At 52.2% G+C, this 22,082-nt stretch overlaps 1 protein-coding gene across 8 annotated transcripts in view; it reads right to left on the bottom strand.

Moving 5' to 3' along the window:
* The window catches only part of pidd1 (p53-induced death domain protein 1), a 173,229-nt gene that overhangs the window by 68,148 nt on the left and 82,999 nt on the right, over positions 1–22,082 (bottom strand). For all 8 annotated transcript variants that reach the window (XR_011949587.1, XR_011949588.1, XM_072518909.1 and 5 more), the window contains 3 exons: positions 21,326–21,436; positions 6,659–6,841; positions 6,367–6,514 (listed from right to left, as the gene is read on the bottom strand). Coding sequence is in view for 6 of the 8 variants with exons in the window: in XM_072518909.1 (XP_072375010.1) it covers positions 6,367–6,514; positions 6,659–6,841; positions 21,326–21,436 (442 nt within the window). In the remaining 2 variants the exon portion in view is untranslated. The remainder of the gene's footprint in view (positions 1–6,366; positions 6,515–6,658; positions 6,842–21,325; positions 21,437–22,082) is intronic.

Below are 22,082 nucleotides of genomic sequence, written 5' to 3'. Positions count from 1 at the left end.
ACATTGTGAAATTGATGGCATAGCTTAGAGAGCCAGAGTAGTCAATAAAGTAATGTTTTCTCTGGGGTTCAGGTGCTTCATCAAGTTAATGGTTTTCTAGCCTCTCAGCCAATCCTCATTATTTATACTTGTGTTGATTCATTTACCTCGTAATATGGGCCCAGTCTGCCACCTTTGTGTTTCACGTCTCAGCTAGCGTGGTCAAGAGTACCATCAAGCCACCTTTGGCGGCGAACAATGAAGTCCCGGCTAAGAGTACATTCAAAGTATTTGCTTCCCTTGGTTTCCTTAAAGCGATATTGAACATGGAGGGGTACTGATCAGTCCATTGAAGGGGGACAGGTAGACTAAATTGATAGCAATGAGAGACTCCCTTAACTGAAGAACAAGTGAATCTGTTGGGTTGTTAACAATCCGGCAGTTGTCATGGTTATTTTTCTGATACCATCCAAAGAAAATGATCAGATTCACAACCAAATGGGAATTGAACTCACAACCTCTGGGTTGCTAATCCAATGCCACAACAACTAGATAACCGTACTCTTTTGCCTCCAAAGATCACCTAATAATTTTCTGCACAAAATGCTATCAAGCCAATCATGAGGAGTCTGTTCGGGAACTTGAAAATTAATTTGATAAATCATGCATGAAGGCAAGTCAAAGGTAGATGGCATTCAATGCAGATAACCACACGTAGGAAGCAAAAAATGCTCAATATAAACATTTAATGAATGGTGCTGAAGCAGCTATGGTTGCTGCTGAAAATGATCTCAGAGCTTTAGTAGACTTGCTGCTCATCTCTAACCACTAAATACCATTTAACAAAGCAAATTGAAAACTGAAGTACACAGCCAAAACAATAAAGGTCAAGTTGGAAGAAATCTATCCAGTGATTCTCAAATTGGGGTACTCCAGGGGTCCATTGAGACTTTCCGGGGGGGGGGTGAAATAATTCCTCTGGCAAGAAAGATAAAGAGAAAAGCAAAAGGGCGATGAAAAGGTTAAGAAAAAGGCATGCCACCCACATTGTAGAAATTAATGGTAGTTACCGTTGGTCCCATACAAGTAACTGACAAGATGACCAACCCCAAAGCTCCCGAATGCTCAGCCTTCTAAATAAGATTAAGTAATATTGAGAAATTGAGCCATGTTTGTACAGGTCTGTGGAATATTCCTGAGAATGCCACATTCAACTCTGTACTAAAATTGGAGAAAAGTAAACTGGTATATTTATGTGAAGTTGTTTTGTGAGATTAAAATAGCAACCTGCTTTGAACCAGTTAGGCACCTAAATAATAATAATCTTTCTTAGTGTCACAATTAGGCTTACATTAATACTGCGATAAGGTTACTGTGAAAATCCCCAAGTCGCCACACTCCGGGGCCTGTTTGGGTACACTGAGGGAGAATTCAGAATGTCCAATTCACCAAAGAAGCACGTCTTTAGGGACTTGTGGGAGGAAACCGGAGCACCGGAGGAAACCCACACAAACACGGGGAGAACGTGCAGACTCCGCACAGACAGTGAGCCAAGCTGGGAATCAAATCTGTGAAGCAACAGTGCTAACCACTGTGCTACCAAATGGTGTGAGACAACAGTTAATACCTTTTTGGCTGATAGCTGGGTGTGATCTGTGACCTGACTATGTATTTATGCCATTAACAGGGAATCTTTAACCACGTTCAAAGCATCAATCAAATTTTGCCCTAACTATATCTGCTTGAAGGAGAACAAGCCCAGTATCACTTGTCTCTCCGTGTAAGCCGGGTTTTGCATCCTTATTATCAGTCCAAGAAATCTCCCCTGTACCCACTCTGAGTCCTTGACATTCTTACTAAATTGTGGTGCCCATAATTGCCAAAATACTCCAGCTGTGGCCGAGCCAGTATTTTGTAAGGTTTATCATAACTTCATTGCTTGTGCTCTATGCCTTTATTTATAAAGCCAAGGATCATACCACTAGAGAGAGTCTAATCCACCTCCCCTTGACATTCAATGGCATTACTATCATCAAATCTCCCACCATCTTCAGGGTCACCAATAACCAGAAACTTAACCAGACTAGCCAAATAAACAATATGGCTACAACACAGGTCAGGAGTTGGGTATCATGCAGTGCGTGACTCACCTCCTGCCTTCTAAGGCCTCAGGAATGTGCTGGAATTCTTTCCACTTGCCTGGATGAGTGCAGTTCCAACAACACTCAAGAAGCTTGACACTGACTTCCGGTGGCGGCCATGACCAGCTAGGTCGCGTTCACGGCAGCTCCCGCTGAGATCGGGATTTCGGGCCGCTAAACGGGGCGGCGGCGGTACTTGGAGGCGGAGACCGGTGTGGGAACGGACGTTGGAGAGGTTCCCCCCGGTGCTATGTGGAAGGAACCAGGAGTGGGGCCGTCAGACGTGCAATCGTGGGAAAGAAGGCTGAGAAGGTCCGGGAAAACAAAATGGCGGCCGGAGTGGATCGTGAGGTGTGGGCCTAGTGGGCCAGGGAGCAGCAGGAATTTCTGAGAAATTGTTTCACAGAATTAAAAACGGGGATGCTGGCGACCCATGAAGGCCTCTATGGAGAAGATTGTGGAGGTCCAGAAGGCACAGGAGAAGGCAATCAAGGCGGTGGGGAGGAAGGTGGCGGAGAATGAGGACGTGATCCTGGGCTTGGCAGTGAAGGTGGAGGCGCACGAGGCCCTACATAAGAGATGGCAGGAGAGGCTGGATGACCTCGAATACAGGTCTCGGAACCATAATCTGCGGATCCTGGGCCTTCCCGAAGGTGCGGAGGGGGCAGACGCGAGCACGTGAGTATGTGACCGCAATGTTGGGGATGCTGATGGCCTTTCCGCGGCATTTGGAGCTGGATGGGGCGCATAGGGTCCTTGCCAGAAAGCCGAGGGTGAACGAGCCACCGAGGGCGATGGTGATAAGGTTCCACCGTTTTGCAGACCGGGAGCATGTCCTGCGGTGGGCGAAAGAAGAGTGGAGCAATAAGTGAGAGAACGACGAGATCCGCATTTACCAGGACTTGGGAGCTGAGCTGGCGAGGAGACGTGCGGGTTTCAACCGGCTAAGGCAGTCCTCCACAGCAAAGGGGTGAAGTTTGGGCTCCTGCATCCGGCAAGACTCTGGGTAACATACCAGGACAGGCACCATTACTTTGATACGCCAGACGAGGCGTGGACGTACATCAGGCACAAGAAGCTGGATTTGAACTAAGGGGTAGTGGTATGTGGGTGAAACGTGCTGATGGGAAGAGGTATGGTGGGTAGAGCATAGGTTTGATTGCCTGTCTGCTCCAGTTTGTTTGTTGTTTTCTGTTTTCCTTGTGTTTTGTTTCAGGGGGCGGGAAACGCCCGGGCCGTGTTGTCCGGAGCACGGCAAGGTCCCGGATGGCACTTGCCCCTCTACCCTGCGGGTGAGGGGGGCGGGTTGGGTGGCCCGAAGCAGGTGACAAGATTAAGGTTGGGGGATAGAGGCGGGAGCGGCCGGGGTCAGCATGGGTGAGTTGACGTACGGAAGCGCAGTGGGGGGAAAATCAGAGCTAAGCGGATGCTTGGCAGAGGAGGGGGATGTGGGGAGGGGTGCTGTTTTGCTGACTGAAGGGGAGCCAGTTGAGGGGAATGAATGGAGAGTCAGGCTGGGGGCCCCCCGGTGGAGGGCTGGAGTGAGCGGGAGGTGCGGGCACGGGTTGGCCGAAAAAGGAAGATGGCTAGTCAGCGGGGGAGGGAGGGGTGGGGGGTGGTGATGGTCAACCCCCCGACCAGGCTGATCACGTGGAACGTGAGGGGCCTGAATGGGCAGGTCAAGAGGTCCCGCGTGTTCTCGCATCTAAAGGGGTTGAAGGCAGACGTGGCCATGTTGCCGGAGACACACTTAAAGATCGCTGACCAGACGAGATTAAGGAGAGGATGGGTGGGCCAGGTGTTTCACTCGGGGTTAGACTCAAAGACAAGAGGGGTGGCAATTTTGGTTAGTAAACGAGTGGCGTTTGAGGCAGGGTGCATTGTGGCGGACAAGGGGGGCGGGTACATAATGGTGAGTGGCAAGATGCAGGGGGCCCCGAGTGGTGTTAGTGAATGTGTATGCCCCGAACTGGGACGATGCGGACTTCACGAGGCACGTGTTGGGTAGGATCCCGGACTTGGAGTCAAGTAACTTGATTATGGGAGGGGACTTTAATACGGTCTTGGATCCGGCCTTGGACCGTTCCAAGTCCAGGTCGGGAAAGAGGCCGGCGGCAGCCAGGGCCCTGTGGTCCACGCTAGGGGCCAGGAGGAGAGACTGGGGGAGCTCCCGCTCAAGATAGTGGAGAGGAGCTTTCGGACTTGGGGATACAAGTGGCTAGGAACTGGAATGCCCTGCACAGGCTCAACTTTACCCGGCTTGTGGAGCAGAGTTTAAAAGGTGGGACATGCTCCCGCTTTCCCTGGCGAGATGGGTGCAGACTGTGAAGATGACGGTTCTCCCCAGGTTCCTCTTCGTTTTTCAGTGCCTCCCCATTTTCATCCCCAAGTCCTTTTTATGCGGGTGAATAGGATTGTTACGGGATTTGTGTGGGCGAATAAAACCCCGCGAGTTAAAAGGGCATTCTTGGAGCGTAGTCGGGGAGGGGGAGGACTGGCTCTGCCGAACATTTGCAGCTATTACTGGGTTCCCAATGTGGCCATGATTAGGAAGTGGATGATGGAGGAGGGGGCGGCATGAGGCGGCGTCATGCAGAGGCACCAGCCTAGGGGCACTAGTCACGGCGCCGCTGCCCCTCTCGCCGGCGCGATACACCACAAGTCCGGTGGTGACGGCGGCATTGAGGATTTGGGGGCAGTGGAGTAGGCATAGGCAGGAGGAGGGGGCCTCAGTGTGGACCCCGATACGGAATAACCACAGATTTGCTCCGGGTAGGATAGACGGGGGTTCCAAGGCTGGTATAGGGCAGGCATTAGGAGAATGGGGGACCAGTTTATAGATGGGGCTTTCCCCAGCGTGCAGGCGCTGGAGGAGAAGTTCGGCCTGCCCCCGGGGAATGCTTTCAGATACCTCCAGGTTCGGGACTTTCTTAAAAAGCAGGTGGGGACATTTCTGCTGCTGTCCCCGCATAGGATACAGGACAGGGTTGTGTCTGGCATCTGGGTAGGGGAGGGGAAGGTGTCGGACATATATCATGAGCTGCAGGAGGTGGAGGAAGCCTCAGTGGGGGAGTTGAAGGGCAAGTGGGAGGGGGAGCTGGGCGAGGAGCTGGATGAGGGCCTGTGGGCTGATGCCCTGGGCAGGGTAAATTCCTCATTATGTGCCAGGCTCAGCTTAATTCAGTTTAAGGGGTGCACCGGGTTCACATGACGACGGCGTGAATGAATAAGTTCTCTGGGGTGGAGGACAGGTGCACGAGATGTGCAGGGAGTCCAGCGAACCATGCCCAAATGTTTTGGGCATGCCCGGCGCTTAATGAATTCTGGCAGGGCTTTGCAAGGGCGATGTCTAGGATTTTGGACACTCGGGTGAAGGCGAGTCCAACAATAGCGATATTTGGGGTGTCGGAGGATCCAGGAGTGCAGGAAGCGAAAGAGGACGAGGTGTTGGCCTTTGCCTCCCTGGTAGCCCGGAGACGGATCTTGTTAATGTGGAGGGACTCAAAACCCCCGAGTGTGGAGACCTGGGTTAGCGATATGGCGGGGTTCCTCAGCCTGGAGCGAATAAAGTTTGCCTTGAGAAGGTCCTTGATGGGGTTCTCCCAGCGGTGGCAACCTTTCCTTGACTTTCTAGGGGGACTGTCAGCAGCATCCTCCTCCTGGGGGGGGGGGGGGGCGGGGGGGGGGGGCGCTCCCCATCCATCACCTGAAACATTCACTACCTCCACCACTGACACACAACACCAGCAGTGTGTATCATTTACAAAGATGTACTTTAGTAGTTCGCCAAGACTCCTTCAACAGCACCTCTACCACTGAGGACAAGGGAAACAGGTACTCAAGAGTACCACCACCTCACATTCCTATCCAAGTCACACACCTTCCAGGTTTGAAACTCTGGCATCATTCCTTCACAGAGGGTGGCCAAAAATCCTGATCTTCACAGCTAACAGCACAGTCGGAGTGTCTTTGCCGCCGGGACAGGAGTATTTCAAAAAGGCGGCTCGCCACCACTTTCATAAAGGCAATTACGGATCAGCAGTCACAACATCCCATGATTAATAAATAAAATTGTTTTCTCAATTTGTTCTGCCACCTCCAAAGAGCTGTCTGCCTACCCTTCTCGGTCTCTTTTAAATTGTTGCATTTAAATTTGATTCAGAGATGAAACAAGACTCTCATCATCCATAACACACCTAATCTCCCAATCACACTCCATTCCCTGCAGTGGTATTAAAACACTGACCTGTGACCCCACTCGGTAATGGAAGCTGAATCTTGACTGGCTTTAGGAAGTTGTCGGTTGCATTCTGTGACAAACAGAGCAAAGGACTTGCGACAGAGTCCTGATCATTCAGGAGCTCGCGTAATTCATCCACGGCAACCGGTAATACCTGTATGTAAATTCAAGGAAATTTTAAGTGTCCGGTCGAGCTGGAAAAGAGATGTAAATACAATCACAAAACAAAACATCGTTTACTGGACAGAGATGATATTACTTTCTTTCCAGGGATTAATATTTAATATGATACACACACCTGCATTTTCACACTGCGAGATTCATTCACTGCCCCAGGTGGAAAGGTCACTTTTACGTTGGGATCCACAGAAGAGAACAGTCGGGTTCCCTCAAGGGGGACGGTACATTTATTCTCCTTCAGTCGAGAAATGACAAGGAACCAGGAGAAATGGAGCACACTGCAACAAGCCACATGTCGTGACTAGAAAGGAACAAAAAATTGGTTTGCATAAGGAGAGTGGAAAAAGCTGCAGATAGTATGAGAATTAAATGTAGCAGTATCATCACAAGCCCGGACACCGCATAAATCCACAAACTATATCTACACTAGGGGATGAATCAGGCAGCAGTCACTCCTGCTCCTCCATAAAATCAGATGTCATGACGCTAGTCTGCAACAATATGGCAGGTGATCGGAAGCCTGCCCGCTTTATGGAAACCAGCAATTAAATTCTGCTTAGGGCAATTAAATTGCCAATGCACTCAAATTATACGTGGCCCCTGCACAATTCTTCAGGGAGTGCACAGGCCAAACAAGGGGACGGATTCAAAGCAGCTTTCATGGACAGCAAACCGGAGCTTGGAGGGACTCGCTGTGAGAAGATGACGGCAGCACTGAGCCAACTACTAGAGGTGAGAGGCATTTCATTTATTGATCCCAGGGTGAATTGCTCATAGAATTAGAACTTATAGTGCAGAAGGAGGCCATTCGGCCCATCGAGTCTGCACCGGCTCTTGGAAAGAGCACCCTACCCAAGGTCAACACCTCCACCCTGTCCCCGTAACCCAGTAACCCCACCCCAACACGAAGGGCAATTTTGGACACTAAGGGCAATTTATCATGGCCTGCACATCCTTGGACTGTGGGAGGAAACCGGAGCACCCGGAGGAAACCCATGCTCACACGGGGAGGATGTGCAGACTCCGCACAGACAGTGACCCAAGCCGGAATCGAACCTGGGACCCTAGAGCTTTGAAGCAATTGTGCTATCCACAATGCTACGGTGCTGCTCTCAAGGTAATGCAGGGTGGCATGATGGCGCAGTGGTTAGCACTGCTGCCTCATAGCGCCGAGGACCCGGGTTCGACCCCGGCCCCGGGTCACTGTCCGTGTGGAGTTTGTACACTCTCCCAGTGTCTGTGTGGGACAAAAGATGTGCATGGTAGCTAGATTGGTCCTGCTAAATTGCTCCCTAAAAAAAGGGTAATGTACTGCAAATGAGGATTTAGAAGGGAGTCACAGTTCAGAGGGGCCTTGAGCCACAGAGATTCTTAATTAGTAAAGGTCACACTGAAATGAATAGGTCGCTGGCCCAATGGGCATTGTGCACTCTAGTGGATGATCTTCCAGCGAGGGAGAGAACAGCAGGTGGAGGGAGAGGAGGGCAGCTGGACAGGGAAGGTCATGCCCTGCATGCGACACCTGGTGATGTTCCTGGGGCAGAAGGTTGCAGAGCCCACAGCCAGCAAAGCAGAAAAATAGCTTACATTGCAGTTAGGTGCACAGGTACTATCTGCAGGTAGTCCTCACTCTAAATGTCGGAATGATCAAGGAACTGATCATCGACTTCAGGAAGCGTAGCACGACACACACTCCCATCTGCATCAATGGCTCCGAAGTGGCGATGGTCGATAGTGGGGGCCACCATCGCCAACAGTCCGTCCTGGTCCACTCACGTTGATGCAACAGTCAAGAAAGTCCAACAACATCTCTACTTCCTGCAGAAGCTAAAGAAATTCGGCATGTCTGCATCGACTCTCACAAACGTTAGGATTTCGCAAGCCCAGGCCAGATGGTGGGGGATGAATGTAATGCGACATGAATCTAAGGTCCCGGTTGAGGCCGAACTCACGTGTGCGGAACTTGGCTATAAATTTCTGCTCGGAGATTTTGTGTTGTCGCGCGTCCTGAAGGCCGCCTTGAAGAACGCTTACTTGGAGATCAGAGGCTGAATGCCCTTAACTGCTGAAGTGTTCCCTGACTGGAAGGGAACATTCCTGCTTGGCGATTGTCGTGCAATGTCCGTTCATCCGTTGTTGCAGCGTCTGCATGGTTTCGCCAATGTACCACGCTTCGGGACATACTTTCCTGCAGTGTATGAGGTAGACAACGTTGGCCGAGTCGCACGTGTAATGGTGGTACCCATGTTGATGATCTGGCACGTCTTGCAGAGATTCCCATGGCAGGGTTGTGTGGTGACATGGTCGCTGTTGTGAAGACTGGTTAGTTTGCTGCAAACAATGGTTTGTTTAAGGTTGCGCGGTTGTTTGAAGACGGGGAACACTTCAGCAGTCAAGGGCATTCAGCCTCTGATCTCCGGGTAAGCATTCTTCAAGGCGGCCTTCAGGACGCGCGACAACACAAAATCTCCGAGCAGAAATTTATAGCCAAGTTCCGCACACATGAGTACGGCCTCAACTGGGACCTTGTATTCATGTTGCATTACATTCATCCCCCACCATCTGGCCTGGGCTTGCGAAATCCTACCAACTGTCCTGGCTTGAGACAATTCACACCTCTTTAACCTGGGGTTACCCCTATCTCTGGATCTGTAAAGATGTAATTACCTACAAATGCTCGCATTCAAAGCATTGTCTTGCATCTTTGACATTGTCTATATATAAACTTCTACAGATAGAGAGCATCCTATCCGGCTGCATCACAGCCTGGTATGGCAACTGCTCGGTCCAAGATCACAAGAAACTGCAGACTGTGGTGAACTCAGCCCAACGCATCACACATTGATTCTGTATACACTTCCCGCTGCCAAGGAAGGCAGACAGCATTAGGAAAGACCAAGGATGTACTTCTGAGGTTGTATAAGGATCTGGTCAGACCCCATTTGGAGTATTGTGAGCAGTTTTGGGCCCCACATCTAAGGAAGGATGTGCTGGCCTTGGAAAGGGTCCAGAGGAGGTTCACAGGAATGATCCCTGGAATGAAGAGCTTGTCGAATGAGGAACGTTTGAGGACTCTGGGTCTGTGCTCGTTGGAGTTTAGAAGGATGAGAGGGGATCTTATTGAAACGTACAAGATACTGCGAGGCCTAGATAGAGTGGACGTGGAGAGGCTGTTTCCACTTGTAGGAAAAACTAGAACCAGAGGATACCATCTCAGATTAAAGGGACGATCCTTTAAAACAGAGATGAGGAAGAATTTTTTCAACCAGAGGGTGGTGAATCTGTGGAACTCTCTGCCGCAGAAGGCTGTGGAGGCCAAATCACTGAGTGTCTTTAAGGCAAAGATTGATAGGTTGTTGATTAATAAGGGGATCAGGGGTATGGGGAGAAGGCAGGAGAATGGGGATGAGAAAAATATCAGCCATGATTGAATGGCGGAGCAGACTCGATGGGCCAAGTGGCCTAATTCTGCTCCTATGCCTTATGGTGTCCCACCCAGCCATTGCCTTCTTCCAGACCCTTCCATCAGGCAGAAGGTACAGAAGTCTGAAGACCCGCACATCCAGACATAGGAACAGCTTCTTCCCCACAGCTACAAGACTCCTCAGCGACTATCCCTCGGACTGATCTGTTCCCTGTAAGAACACTATTCACGCCGCCTTATGCTGCTCTTGCTCATGTATTTGCTTTGTTTGGCCCCTTGTTCCGCACTGTAACCAATCACTGTTTGTTGATGTACCATTTGTCAATGTTCTCTGTTTGTTATTCTTTTTGTCTACTATGTGCGTACTGTGTACATTCTCTCGGCCGCCGAAAAATACTTTTCCTGTACTTCGGTACACGTGACAATAAATCAAATCAAATCAGGTGTCTCAAGACTGCCAGTATATTCATCAGCTATAACTCTCCCGGGAGACAATGACATCTCTGTGTGAGATGCTGGAAGGTGAGATCAAATCCATTTGAGCGGGTGACCACCCACTCCCCATCAGTTTCAAGGTGGCAACAGCCTTGGAACTTTTATGCCTCGGGAGCCTTCCAGGGAGCAGCTGGTGATCTGTGTGGCATCTCACAAGCATGAGCCCATTACTGTATCACGGTGGTCGCCGAAGCACTTTTCAAGGGAGCGGGCAACATCATTAACTACACCACGGATGAAGTCGGTCAGGCCCATAGAATCAGAGAGTTTAGTTTCAAAGCGGGGTTCCCCGCAGTGGAGGGTGTCATTGACTGTATGCTTGCAGCAATCAAGGTACCGACGGGCCAACCAATGGCACTCGTGGATCGCAAGGGGTGCCGCTCCCTGAATGTATAACGTGTATATGACCATCGCCAGAGGATCATGCAGGTCTGTGCTCAGTACCCTGGCAGTAATCATGATGCCTATACCCTCTGGCTCTTGCAGATGAGCCAGCTATCCACCCCAGCACTACTATTAGAGGGATGGAGATATTAGGCGACAGGTGTTGTCTGCTAAAGAGATGGCTGTTGACACCAGTAAGGAATGGCATTCGCCCAGATACTTGGACCAAGCTAGTGGTGCCAGCTTGCCTCTCTGATTTTGGTTGTCTGCTGTGCACTTCACGACCTTCTGCCCCAGCAGGGAGGAGGTCCTGGCAGAAGAGGATCTCACTGACCAGCATACACAGATGAAGTATCAGGATCCAGGAATCTAGACCGGCCTGCTGTTATACCCGACGGATCAACAGGGATGGAGGTCTAAAACTGAGGTTGTGGATTCCTTTTAATACCAACAGTAGTGCTTCGCAATCTCCCACTCCGCAAGTCCACATGACAATTCAAAGCTAATGCCATTGGGCGTTAATGGGCATTTGATGGGGAAAGCTAATGGGCAGCACGGTAGCATTGTGAATAGCACAAATGCTTCACAGCTCCAGGGTCCCAGGTCCGATTCCGGCTTGGGTCACTGTCTGTGCGGAGTCTGCACATCCTCCCCGTGTGTGCGTGGGTTTCCTCCGGGTGCTCCGGTTTCCTCACACAGTCCAAAGATGTGTGGGTTAGGTGGATTGGCCATGCTAAATTGCCCATAGTGTCCAAAATTGCCCTTGGTGTTGGGTAGGTTACTGGGTTATGGGGATAGGGTGGAGGTGTGGACCTTGGGTAGGGTGCTCTTTCCAAGAGCCGGTGCAGACTCGATGGGCCGAATGGCCTCCTTCTGCACTGTAAATTCTATGATTAAGGTCAGCATTGCACATTACCTCAGCAAAAGACCCTCTGAGGGGCAGACCACCTCGGACATCACCAGGTACTCATGGGCTCACTGTCGTTTACACACTATCAACCACCTCCAAGATTCCTCACAACAACAACATGATCATATTCATTAATATGTATTTAATAAAGATCTGCAAACAATAGCTCACACAGAAATGCAACTTCAACGAGCAGTCGTGATGAGCTGTGTATGCCAAGTGATTTCTCAATTCTACCCATACCATGGTGCTTCCCCTGTGTCGGAGGCAGGCTGCTGACATTCATGTCCCTCAATCACCTTAAGCCATGAGGTCTCCAGTGTTGAAGGATTCCTGCACAATGACAGAGCTTCCTCCATCACCACAGCACCCTGAGGTACGGGTGTCACTGGCAGAGGGCAGGAAGAGCCACTGTCATTTACAAGAGCGCCCTTATACTGAGCACCCACGTGAGTCGCCAATCTTTTGATGGGGGAAGCCACTTGTGCAGACAGAAGGGATTGCAACACTCACGGCCTGAATTGATTCCTCCACTGTCCATGTCAGGGCGCACATATCCCCTGGAATCACTGCTAGATCTTCAAGCACCGCCCGTTCTACATCCAGCATCTGCCTCCTTAAGGATGCCTCCAGGGGTTCATTATCAGCTTGGGGCTCAGCACAACCTGCAATCCCAAACTCCTCCAAGCATCTGAGACCTGGGCAGTCTCTGATAGCTGGTCCAGCGTTTGCATGGTGCGCAAACTGGTTTATGTTACTGTGTTGGCCAATGCCTGTATATCCACTGAGTGAGGAGTATTTGGGCTGGTGGAAGGTGTGGAGCCGGGATAGGACAATGCACCCTCTAAGGTCTTCCTCAGAGATCAATGCCTGTTCCTTGGGAATGGTGACTACTGTGGCCAATGACTGACCTGTTGGAGAAAACAGAAAGATGAGCATTGTTCTATGCAGATGAAGACACTGCAGATCACCACATCTCAGACAGACACCTCCACCATGTAACCATGACACAAGAGTAATGCCCTCTCATCCTTTGTCCAACACATACCCATCCTTCCACTGCCACAACCACATAAGCATTTCCACTGAACCATGCTTACCACACCCGGCACACACTTAAGCTCGTCAGGGTCCCAGTGACTGGCCAGCTGTAGGATGTCCTCATCCTTCGGAGTCATCACTGTCAGGTTGGGCACTCCCTCACTGGTCCTTGATTTGCCTCGGACATTATGGGCCCTCTTCTCCTGGGAAGACAATGAAAGAGTGCCATGCCTGGAAAGATCACGCTTTCAGCGTGGAGTCCTATGGTGCCTTAGAACTCCATATGCCGGTGTTGCATGCATGCCACCCCACCTTTCGACTCCCAGCCAGGCAGAGTGCCGAGGCTCGTCGAATTGACATTCTGGCCGCGTAGTGTCCATTCTTCCATTTCCCTGACATCCACCGCCCACACACATTAACCACTTACTCTCTCATCTGTGTGCACCCTCATTGCAAGTTAGGTTTGCCACACATCCTAGCAGAATGGAGAAGGTAATTCAGCCTCTCATGGCACTGTTGGATGACCCCACAATTACTGACCTCCTCTGCCACCACCATCCAGGTTCCCCAGGTCTTGTGGGGAGGTCTCCTCTTCTCATTCTGTGGTATGAGAACCTCACACCATTCAGTCACAGCCTACAGGAGGGCATGCAAGGAGTAATCAAACCGCAGGGCCCGTCTGGCTCTTCACCTCTCTCACTGCTCATGGTAGACGATGCTCTTGGGTGGAAGACAAAATGCTGGAAAATCTCAGCAAGTCAGGCAGCATCTGTAGGGAGAGAAAAGAGCTAACATTTCGAGTCTGATGACTCTTTGTCAAAGCTCTTGGGTCGGTCACTCTGAGCAGGTGGTGGGAGCAGTTGTGATTTCCATCTTTAAAATGCGGGTGATCACAGAGATGGCAGCTGGCACAGGCCGAGGTTGGATGTGCTGCCCAGTGATTTTAGGCTCCCCTTCCTCTCTCTCCCCGCAGCACTGCCTAACCCCCGAGCGGATGGGCAGTTGAATGTCAGACGCTGCCCCTGTCTGTATCAGTGACACTGCCAACTGCCCTTTTAATTTAGTGCTCAGGGGCTGGTTTAGCACACTGGGCTGAATCGCTGGCTTTTAAAGCAGACCATGGCAGGCCAGCAGCACGGTTCAATTCCCATAACAGCCTCCCCGAACAGGCGCCGGAATGTGGCGACTAGGGGCTTTTCACAGTAACTTCATTGAAGCCTACTTGTGACAATAAGCAATTTTCATTTCATTTCATTTCATTTTCAGAGCATCTTTCCGAGTCACGGTATGTTTCCACTGCTGCAGGATGTCCGGTCCTTAGCCAACAATTGGCTGCTGTTAATTGGCTGAGCATTGCTTATTCACAGAGGGGCAAAGGGGGCAGTGCAGGAGCAGGAGTGCCAACGCACTTTCGGTCTTTCTCTTGCACAGCCACGGCCCTGCAAAAATCTGTTAACTTCAGCCCCAAAATTTCAGATGCTTCAACAAAGACGGAACCTCAAAATTGAAAAGATTAGAAGTCACACTTTCCTGATCAACACATGCTGTGTTACACCCTGCTCTTATTTATGTGAATTTATTAAGCTAATTTAAAGAAAAATGGGAAGAGAATGCAAGGCATAATTGGAATTAAAAGTATGACTGTGGGGTTTCTTCTGCTTTTAAATATTAATACTGTTTATGTACACGTAAAATTATAAACGTTTAATTAAATCACCAGACACTGAGCAGGGCTGGAAACATGATGTTATGCCTGCGATGGAGAATGAAATTTATTCGACATTTCGAAGGCAAAGATCCATCATTTGTTGGCTCTTGGCACCAGCAAACTCCTGTAACCATGGGAACGCCATCACCATGACTACCCTTGAAGCATTCTGTGGCATCAACATAGTGCAAACAAAAATAAAAAAGCTCACCAACATCACATGACTGACCAATAGAGAAAGACACACCGAAAGACAGCCCACAACCAAAACTGGAAGAAACCAGCTTTGTCAAACCTCCCCTACCAAGGCCATATGTAAATACAAGAAAGGATACATTCCACCAATGTGATGACTCAGAGAGTGACTCACTCCCCAAAGCATTTCAGTTGATGTTACAGTCAAATACACCACACAAACGTTTTTCAAATAAAATGTAGCTAGAAACATTGATGAAAGCAATGGCCGGGATTCCCAGTTGCGAGTCAGCCCCGCTATTGCTGCTCGCGAGCAGGCGAATTTGGCCAAATATTCCTTTCGCTGCAACGGGACCGGAGAATCCCACTGCCGTGAACAGACAGTGAAACCTTTCCAATGTTTACTGCTGAAGGAAACCCATATAAGCCTCTGATAACTTAAACTGTTAATCAAATGTTCGCCTTCATTTGTGAAATAAATATTGTATTCCGCACAGTGCCACAGTAGAAGTCTGATTATTAGTCTTTAAACAAGTGGAAGGATTAATTATAAAGTTTATCAATAAAGCTCACTTGTATTTGCCTAGTATTCATTTCTCAGTCAGTGTACAATGCTTTACAATATATAGAAAGCTTGAGATTGTCAGTTTAGATTATTTACCAATAAACCTGCAGCTATAATGGTTCATATTGTAAATTAATTAATATTACTGTACAATCCCCAAGTAGAGCAGACCAGCCGCCATGGCTGGCACCAACATCTGACTGACACAGAACAAGGCCATCTCATAGGACAAACTTTTCCTGCCCACCCGCCTCAGGATCTTCTGGTCCCATCAATGGCAAACCTTCCCCATGCGATCCCCAGCGACAGAGGGTGCAAGCCATGCAAAACGCTGTTGATATCGGTGGGGGCAGAAGTCCTGCCACTGGTCAATGGCGGGCTGCCTTTGCGCACAAAACACGTTATGGGGAGGAATCCAACATGTTGCGGAGGAGGGGGGAGGAATCCAACATGCTGCGGGCGGGGGGGGGGGGGGGGAATCCAAAATGCTGCGGGGTGGGGGGAAATCCAATACCCTGGGGGGGTGGGTTATAGTCCCATCGACAATCGTTTCCCAGCTATATTTAGTCCGGTTATAGTCCGGCCTTTCCTTGGTCTCCCTCAGCCACGCACCCGATAGGGAGGATAAAAGTAATGTGTGCTCAGTATATACATGGTCAATGTAACCACCCCACCCTGAGCCACAAACAATCGTGAAATACGTCCCGCGGTTGTTTTGTTAGCTGAAGGGAAATCAGACTGTGGTACTTGCAGAAAGTTTGCTCTTTATAGGACATGTTTTGTTCTCCTGTACTGACTCAATACTAACTGCTGCTACAGTCTCCCCAGAGAGTCTGCGCCATAGATCAGGCATTGTCAAACTCGGGGGCGCGACCCGCAGGTGGGTCGTGGACGGGTTTCGGGAGGGTCGTGGAGCCCTCCGGCTCGGCGCTCCGATCGCGCAAATCTGCATACAACAGCCACAGCAGCCGGCTGTTAATAACGCCGGCTGCAAGCGGCCTTCAAAATGGCTGCGAACATGTAAAAAAAAGCGGCCGCTTTTTTTTTTCTTTAACGGTCGCAGCTTTTTGTTTTACAAGTTCAGGGGGGTTTTATTCATTTATTGTATTCATTTTTTTTTACAAGTTCACAGAACTTTGGACAGATGGAGACTCCATACTTTCCGACACCGGAAGGCTTCACCTTCATCCAACAGGGTCCATTGGAGGAGCGTGTACGAGGGCCAAAAGGACCCAAAACCATTTCCTCCATTTTTGTCAGCAGCAAACAGAGTAAGACAAAATGGTGGGTCGCGCAGGTCAGCCGGCGTAGGCCGCAAAGGTCGGCTGGCGTGGGTCGCAAAGGTCGGCCGGCGTGGGCCGCGAAGGCCGGCCGGGTTAGGGCCCGAAGGTTGGCCACAGTTGGTAAAAATGGGTCCCCGGAGAAAAAGTTTGAAAAACACTGCCATAGATTGATCAGTCACTCACCAGACATTGGGGGCGATTCTCCCATGCCGCAACGTCTGGGAGAATCGCTGTGCACGCCACCTTTTTCTCGCGACGCCGGTCTGACGCCATTCCGCCATTCTCCCAACCGGCGAGAACGGCATCTTCGAGGTCGGCGCCGCGCATGCTGGAGAATCTGCCGAGCAAGCAACAGAGGTGATTCTTCCTGCCCCCCCACTATTCTGCGGCCTGGATGGGCCGAAGTCCCGACGGCGTGACCCCAGGTCACTCCGTCGCCGTTCACCCCTGCTGAATAAATTCGCCAGCCAGTCGTGCTGGCTGACGATGTGGATGAGGGAGGTGAGTGGGCGGGCCCATCCCAGGAAGCAGGGAGCTGCGTCAACGGCCGGTGATGGCGGGTGGGGGAGGGGAGGGCTCTCTGAAGCCTATGCCGCGATCCCCCATGGGTGGGATTTGGGGGGGGGGGTGGTTGGGGAGGTGAGGACAGGGCAAAGAAGGATGGGGGTGTGGAAAGGAGTAGAGGGAAGGGGTGGGGGAAGGAGAAGGGGAGGGGTGGGGAAGGAGTAGAGGGAAAGGGTGGGGGAAGGAGAAGGGGGAATGGGAGTAGGTGGGGGATTGAGATGGGGGAAGGAGGCGGGGGTGGTGCAAATGATGCCACCATCCTGTCGAGTTGTGGGGGGGGGGGGGGGCCTCCACGGTTGCCCGCTGGACCGAGACCTCAGCTGGAGTGCCATGGCAGGAAGTGCGAAGACACCCTTCCAATTCGAGGGCATGGTGAAGGGCTGTGGCCGCTGGCGCTGCAATGAGGAGGGACGGGGTGAACTGGGCGGGAAACGAATACTGTGGGCAGGTGTAACGGTGCTTGCGCAAATGAACCGTGACCAGGCAGCCGGGGCACCCATTCATCGAAAGGGCCCTGGCTGCCTACCTGCCAAAACGCCCTCCTAACAAATGTTGTTGCCTCTCCCTCCCAAACCCGCCCCCCCCCTTCAAGTTCGTGATGTTTGCACAACAGCCATCAATGTTCGCCGTCGTGGCGGCAGCGGCTGCCCTGCAGATGGCCATTCAGCACGGGCGACTCAGGCGGCTCAGTGAAGCTGCTGCAGAGGCGGATGCTGCAGAGGGAGTGGCTGCAGAGGGCCCCGTGCCAGGCGCTCCTGCTGCAGGCCCTCATGTCCGACAGGTCCAAGAGGAGGCGGAGTGTGAAAATGACCCCCATGACGTCGGCCAGGAAGAGGTCGACAACTCAGATCCTGATGGGGCACCAGGGGAGGAGCACGAGCAGGTGGCCATGCCAAGGCGGCAGAGGCATCCCATGCGGCATCATGTGTACCAGGACTGCATTTCTTTCGAGGACCTTACGGAAGTGGCATGCAGGAGGAGACTCAGATTGAGCCGTGAGATGGTGGGACATACATGTCACCTAATGGCGCACCTGGCACCTCGTGTAACAGGGTGAGGACATGCCATCCCCGTGAGAGTGAAGGTCACGGTCACCCTCAATTTTTTCGCGACTGGCTCCTTCCAGGCGCCAAGCGGGGACCTATGTGGAATCTCTCAGACATCGGTGCACCGGTGCATCCGGGCCGTTACCAACAGCCTATATGCTGTCGCGGGAAGATACATAGATTTCCCGGAGGACCATGCACACCAGGCTCAGGGCAGCGCAATTCGCCTCAGTGGCCGGGATCCCGATGGTCCAAGGCGTCGTTGATGGGGTGCACGTCAACCTGCCTGCACCACCGCGGAACAGGGACGTCTTCCTGAACAGGAAGGGGTACTACTCAATGAACGTCCAGGTGGTATGCGACCATTGAATGCGAATAATGCACGTGTGCGCCCAATACCCGGGCAGCGTGCATGACGCCTTCATACTGGCGCATACCCCTTCATACCCGCTATTTTCGAGGGTCAACCCCCCCCGGATGAGGGGCTGGTTGCTGGGCGACAGGGGTTATCCGTTGCGGCCGTGACTGATGACGCTTATACGGAGGCCACAGACCAACGCGGAGACCCGCTACAATGAGGCCCATGCAGCAACCAGGGGTGTCGTGGAGAGGTGCTTCGGCCTCCTTAAAATGAGATTCCGGTGCCTGGACCACTCTGGAGGCGCTCTACAGTACCACCCCGACAGGGTCGGAAGAATCTTTGTCGCATGCTGCGTTTTGCACAACATTGCCCAACAGAGGGGCGATGTCATGGAGGAGGATGAAGCAGGTGAGCCCGATGAGGGCTACGCCTCTGAACATGAGGATGATGAGAATGAGGAGGAGGTGGAGGACGAAGAGGGCGAGGATGGGAGGGCGGCGGGCCACAGACACCACCGGGGAGTGGGATATGGCCGGGAGGCCACACAATGCCACCGGCTGGGACAGCGAGCACGCGAGGCGTTGGTCGCCGCAGGTTTCGCACACTAGGAGGAGGGCAGGGCACTCACACCGTCGATCGCGCACAGAGGCACCCTCCCAACACTTCCCCCCCCCCCCCCACCACCACCCCGCACCATCGCACAACCCTACCACCCACAGCACCACTCTCACGCAATCCTACACCTGCGGCACTTCGTTAATCTCAAAACACATTCACTTCCGTGAGCGGGTGTGAACACTGCCATGTTGGATAATGACAACCCGCTCTTCTGTGAGCTGTGAGCTACGGATCGCTACTGAATGTCTGACTCATGGTCATATCTGAATACCCCCACATCGGTGTCCCCTTTATGCGTCACGGACACTCCACGACATGTCCACGTGGGGCAGCGGGCGTCATAGCGCTGAGGTCAATGGCTTGCTTGGGGTTGGGGCGGGGGGCACACCCGGCCTCACCCTTGTAATGAATTTCGAACACCATCGTCACCGGGCCCCCTCACGTCCCCCCCAGGCACCGGACATAGGACAGACGCATCTAGGTTTGGTGTAACAACTTTAATAGTGACATTGAAGGACAAGTGCCCTAGCCCCTATAACTAATCTGTGCCCTGCACCCATGCCAACTTACTACGTGTCTAACTTTTTGGCCTTACGGGCCCTACCACTACGTCTAGGTGTTTCCCCAGACGGTACATCAGGAGTGGAGGCGGACTGCTGAGAATCCTGCCCTTCGACGTGGCTCCCCGTCGGCGCGCGCTTCCTGGGGCGGCCCGGCCTGGATGGGCCAGGCTGCTCGGCGGGCGTGCTGGATGGCGTGGTGCCACCCTCCTCTGCCTGCTGCCCACCAGATGCACCAGGGACAGGACGGGGGGAGTGCGAGTGTTCCGGTCCCTCCCTTGCTGGTGTACCTGGGACAGGCACCGGGACCTCCTCCTCCCTCGGGGAGCCCGGTGGACCCCGGGCCTCTCTATGGGATGGTGGTGCGCACGGAGGCAAGCCCCTTTGCACCACCGACACCTGGCACTGCCAGTCCTGGAGGCCCGCTGTGGAATCGACCAGGGTCTGAACGTTCCCGGCGATGGAGCTCAGGGAGTGCGACATCCCTGTCAGGGACTGTGCTACCTCCCGCTGGGATTGTGCGACGCCGTCCATCACGTGGGCAAGGCCGCCGATGCTCTCAGCCTGCTGAGACTGGGCCAGACCCCGGAGCACAGCGGCAATGTCCAGCTGGCTCTGGGACATGGCTGCCTGTGAGGAGGCAGTCCTATCGTGGGCCACGGATGACGCGTGCACTCAAGGTCCAGAGGGGGCGGGGGAGGGGAATGAAACTCAGGGTTAGGCGGTCATCAACAGGACGCACACATGTAAGCACCATTATCACTAGGCGGGGGCACTCGGACCCACGCCATGGCACCTGCCCACGGGGTGGAGGGGGGTTCCACATGTGACCCGGGTGCAACGTGCCCCCCCCCCCCCCCCCCCCCCCCCCCCGGCGTGGGCGGGGTGGGCGTTGCCCGGGGGAAGTCTCAGGGTACTTACCTTCGCTGCCCTCGTGAGGTCGTGCAGTTTCTTCCTGCACTAGTCTCCCATGCGGGGGATGTGCCCCACAGCACTGACCGCCATGCCAACCTCTCGCCATCCCCACCCCTCACGGTGCTGCACGGCTGCGCTCCTCCACTGCGTCTAGCAGTGCCTCTAGGTCGCTGTCCCGGAGGCGGGGAGTGGCGCGGCGGGCTCATCCATCTCCGACTTCGGTGTCTTTGTGCTGATCGCGCACTTCCTGTTACATGGCGTGGCGTCGCGCGATGATGCCGCTGCTCTATCGCCATGCCCACCGCCTTTCTTGCGGCGCCGCTGCTGGTCCCTTTTCTGCCTCTGAATCGGTCGCGGCGGGGGCCGTTTCGCACCGTCGTTAAACGTGACGCCGTTCACGACGGCGCGGGCACTTAGTCCCGTGATCGGAGAATCGCCCCCATTGTGTCCATACATTGGTTTAGAATTAGCCCCATGTTGCATGTCAGCCGTGCCATGTCCTTGGTTTCTACTGTTCTGGACAAGGTTGACATGGTAGATATTATCTAAGCAGCTCAGAGGTGGTGTCTAACTATCATTTGTAAATGTGGTAATCAAGAAACAAGTGAGAGACACGAGTAACCATATGGATGGTTCCCTTTGTAACATTTAAAGGACCACTGAAAAAGCAAACAAAACTACAGTTTTAAAAATATGAGCCTGACTGAGGAAAATACCTTGAACACCTTGGTATCCACATCACTCCAGCTCTCACTAAATGTCCGCATCACAACCTCCCTTTGGCAGTCAGACTGAGGAGGAATATATGGCATCCGGATAAGTACTTCCTGCCCGTGCACAAGGAAACATTATGTTAAATCAGGCAATAAACTTGATCAATAATGTGCCTTTCAAAATTTTTTTGTGCAATTTGCACACATGAATCAGCAGCAGCTCACCACTCAATATTTGCACAATATGGACTCCTGACAGCCCAGGTACCCACTTTATTCCAACTGTCATCAGATCAGAACAAGGCAGAGTCAACCCCACTGCTCATAAATCCACCAAGTTCCTAATCTAATTTTCTGCTCAGCATTTCCCAATCTTTAGAATTGTAATTTTTGTGTAATCATTACCACCTATCTTGCAATACAACTGTCATTTCTGTGGTGCTTGCCAGCTGAAAGAATCGTCCCTTTCATCCATTCAGGCACAGGAAGACTAATGCTGAAAGTTATGAGGGAAGATTGGAGAAGCTTACGCTTTTTATCCTCAGATGCAGGCTCTGACAGATGTATACAAGATGTATTTAAGATACGGGTGCATCCCTGTGACACAGTGGTCAGCACTGTTGCCTCACAGTACCTGTCCCTGTTGAGTTTGCACATTTTCTCGTGTCTGCGTGGGTTTCCTCCGGGTGCTCTGGTTTTCTCCCACAGTGCAAAGATGTGCAGGTTAGGTGGGGTTACCGGGTTACGGGCATAGGGTGGA

The sequence above is a fragment of the Scyliorhinus torazame genome, chromosome 10 (assembly GCF_047496885.1).
Source record: "Scyliorhinus torazame isolate Kashiwa2021f chromosome 10, sScyTor2.1, whole genome shotgun sequence".
Lineage (NCBI taxonomy): Eukaryota > Metazoa > Chordata > Chondrichthyes > Carcharhiniformes > Scyliorhinidae > Scyliorhinus > Scyliorhinus torazame.
Note: the sequence above shows the minus strand (reverse complement) of the source record. Positions and strands in the feature narration are given on the sequence as shown.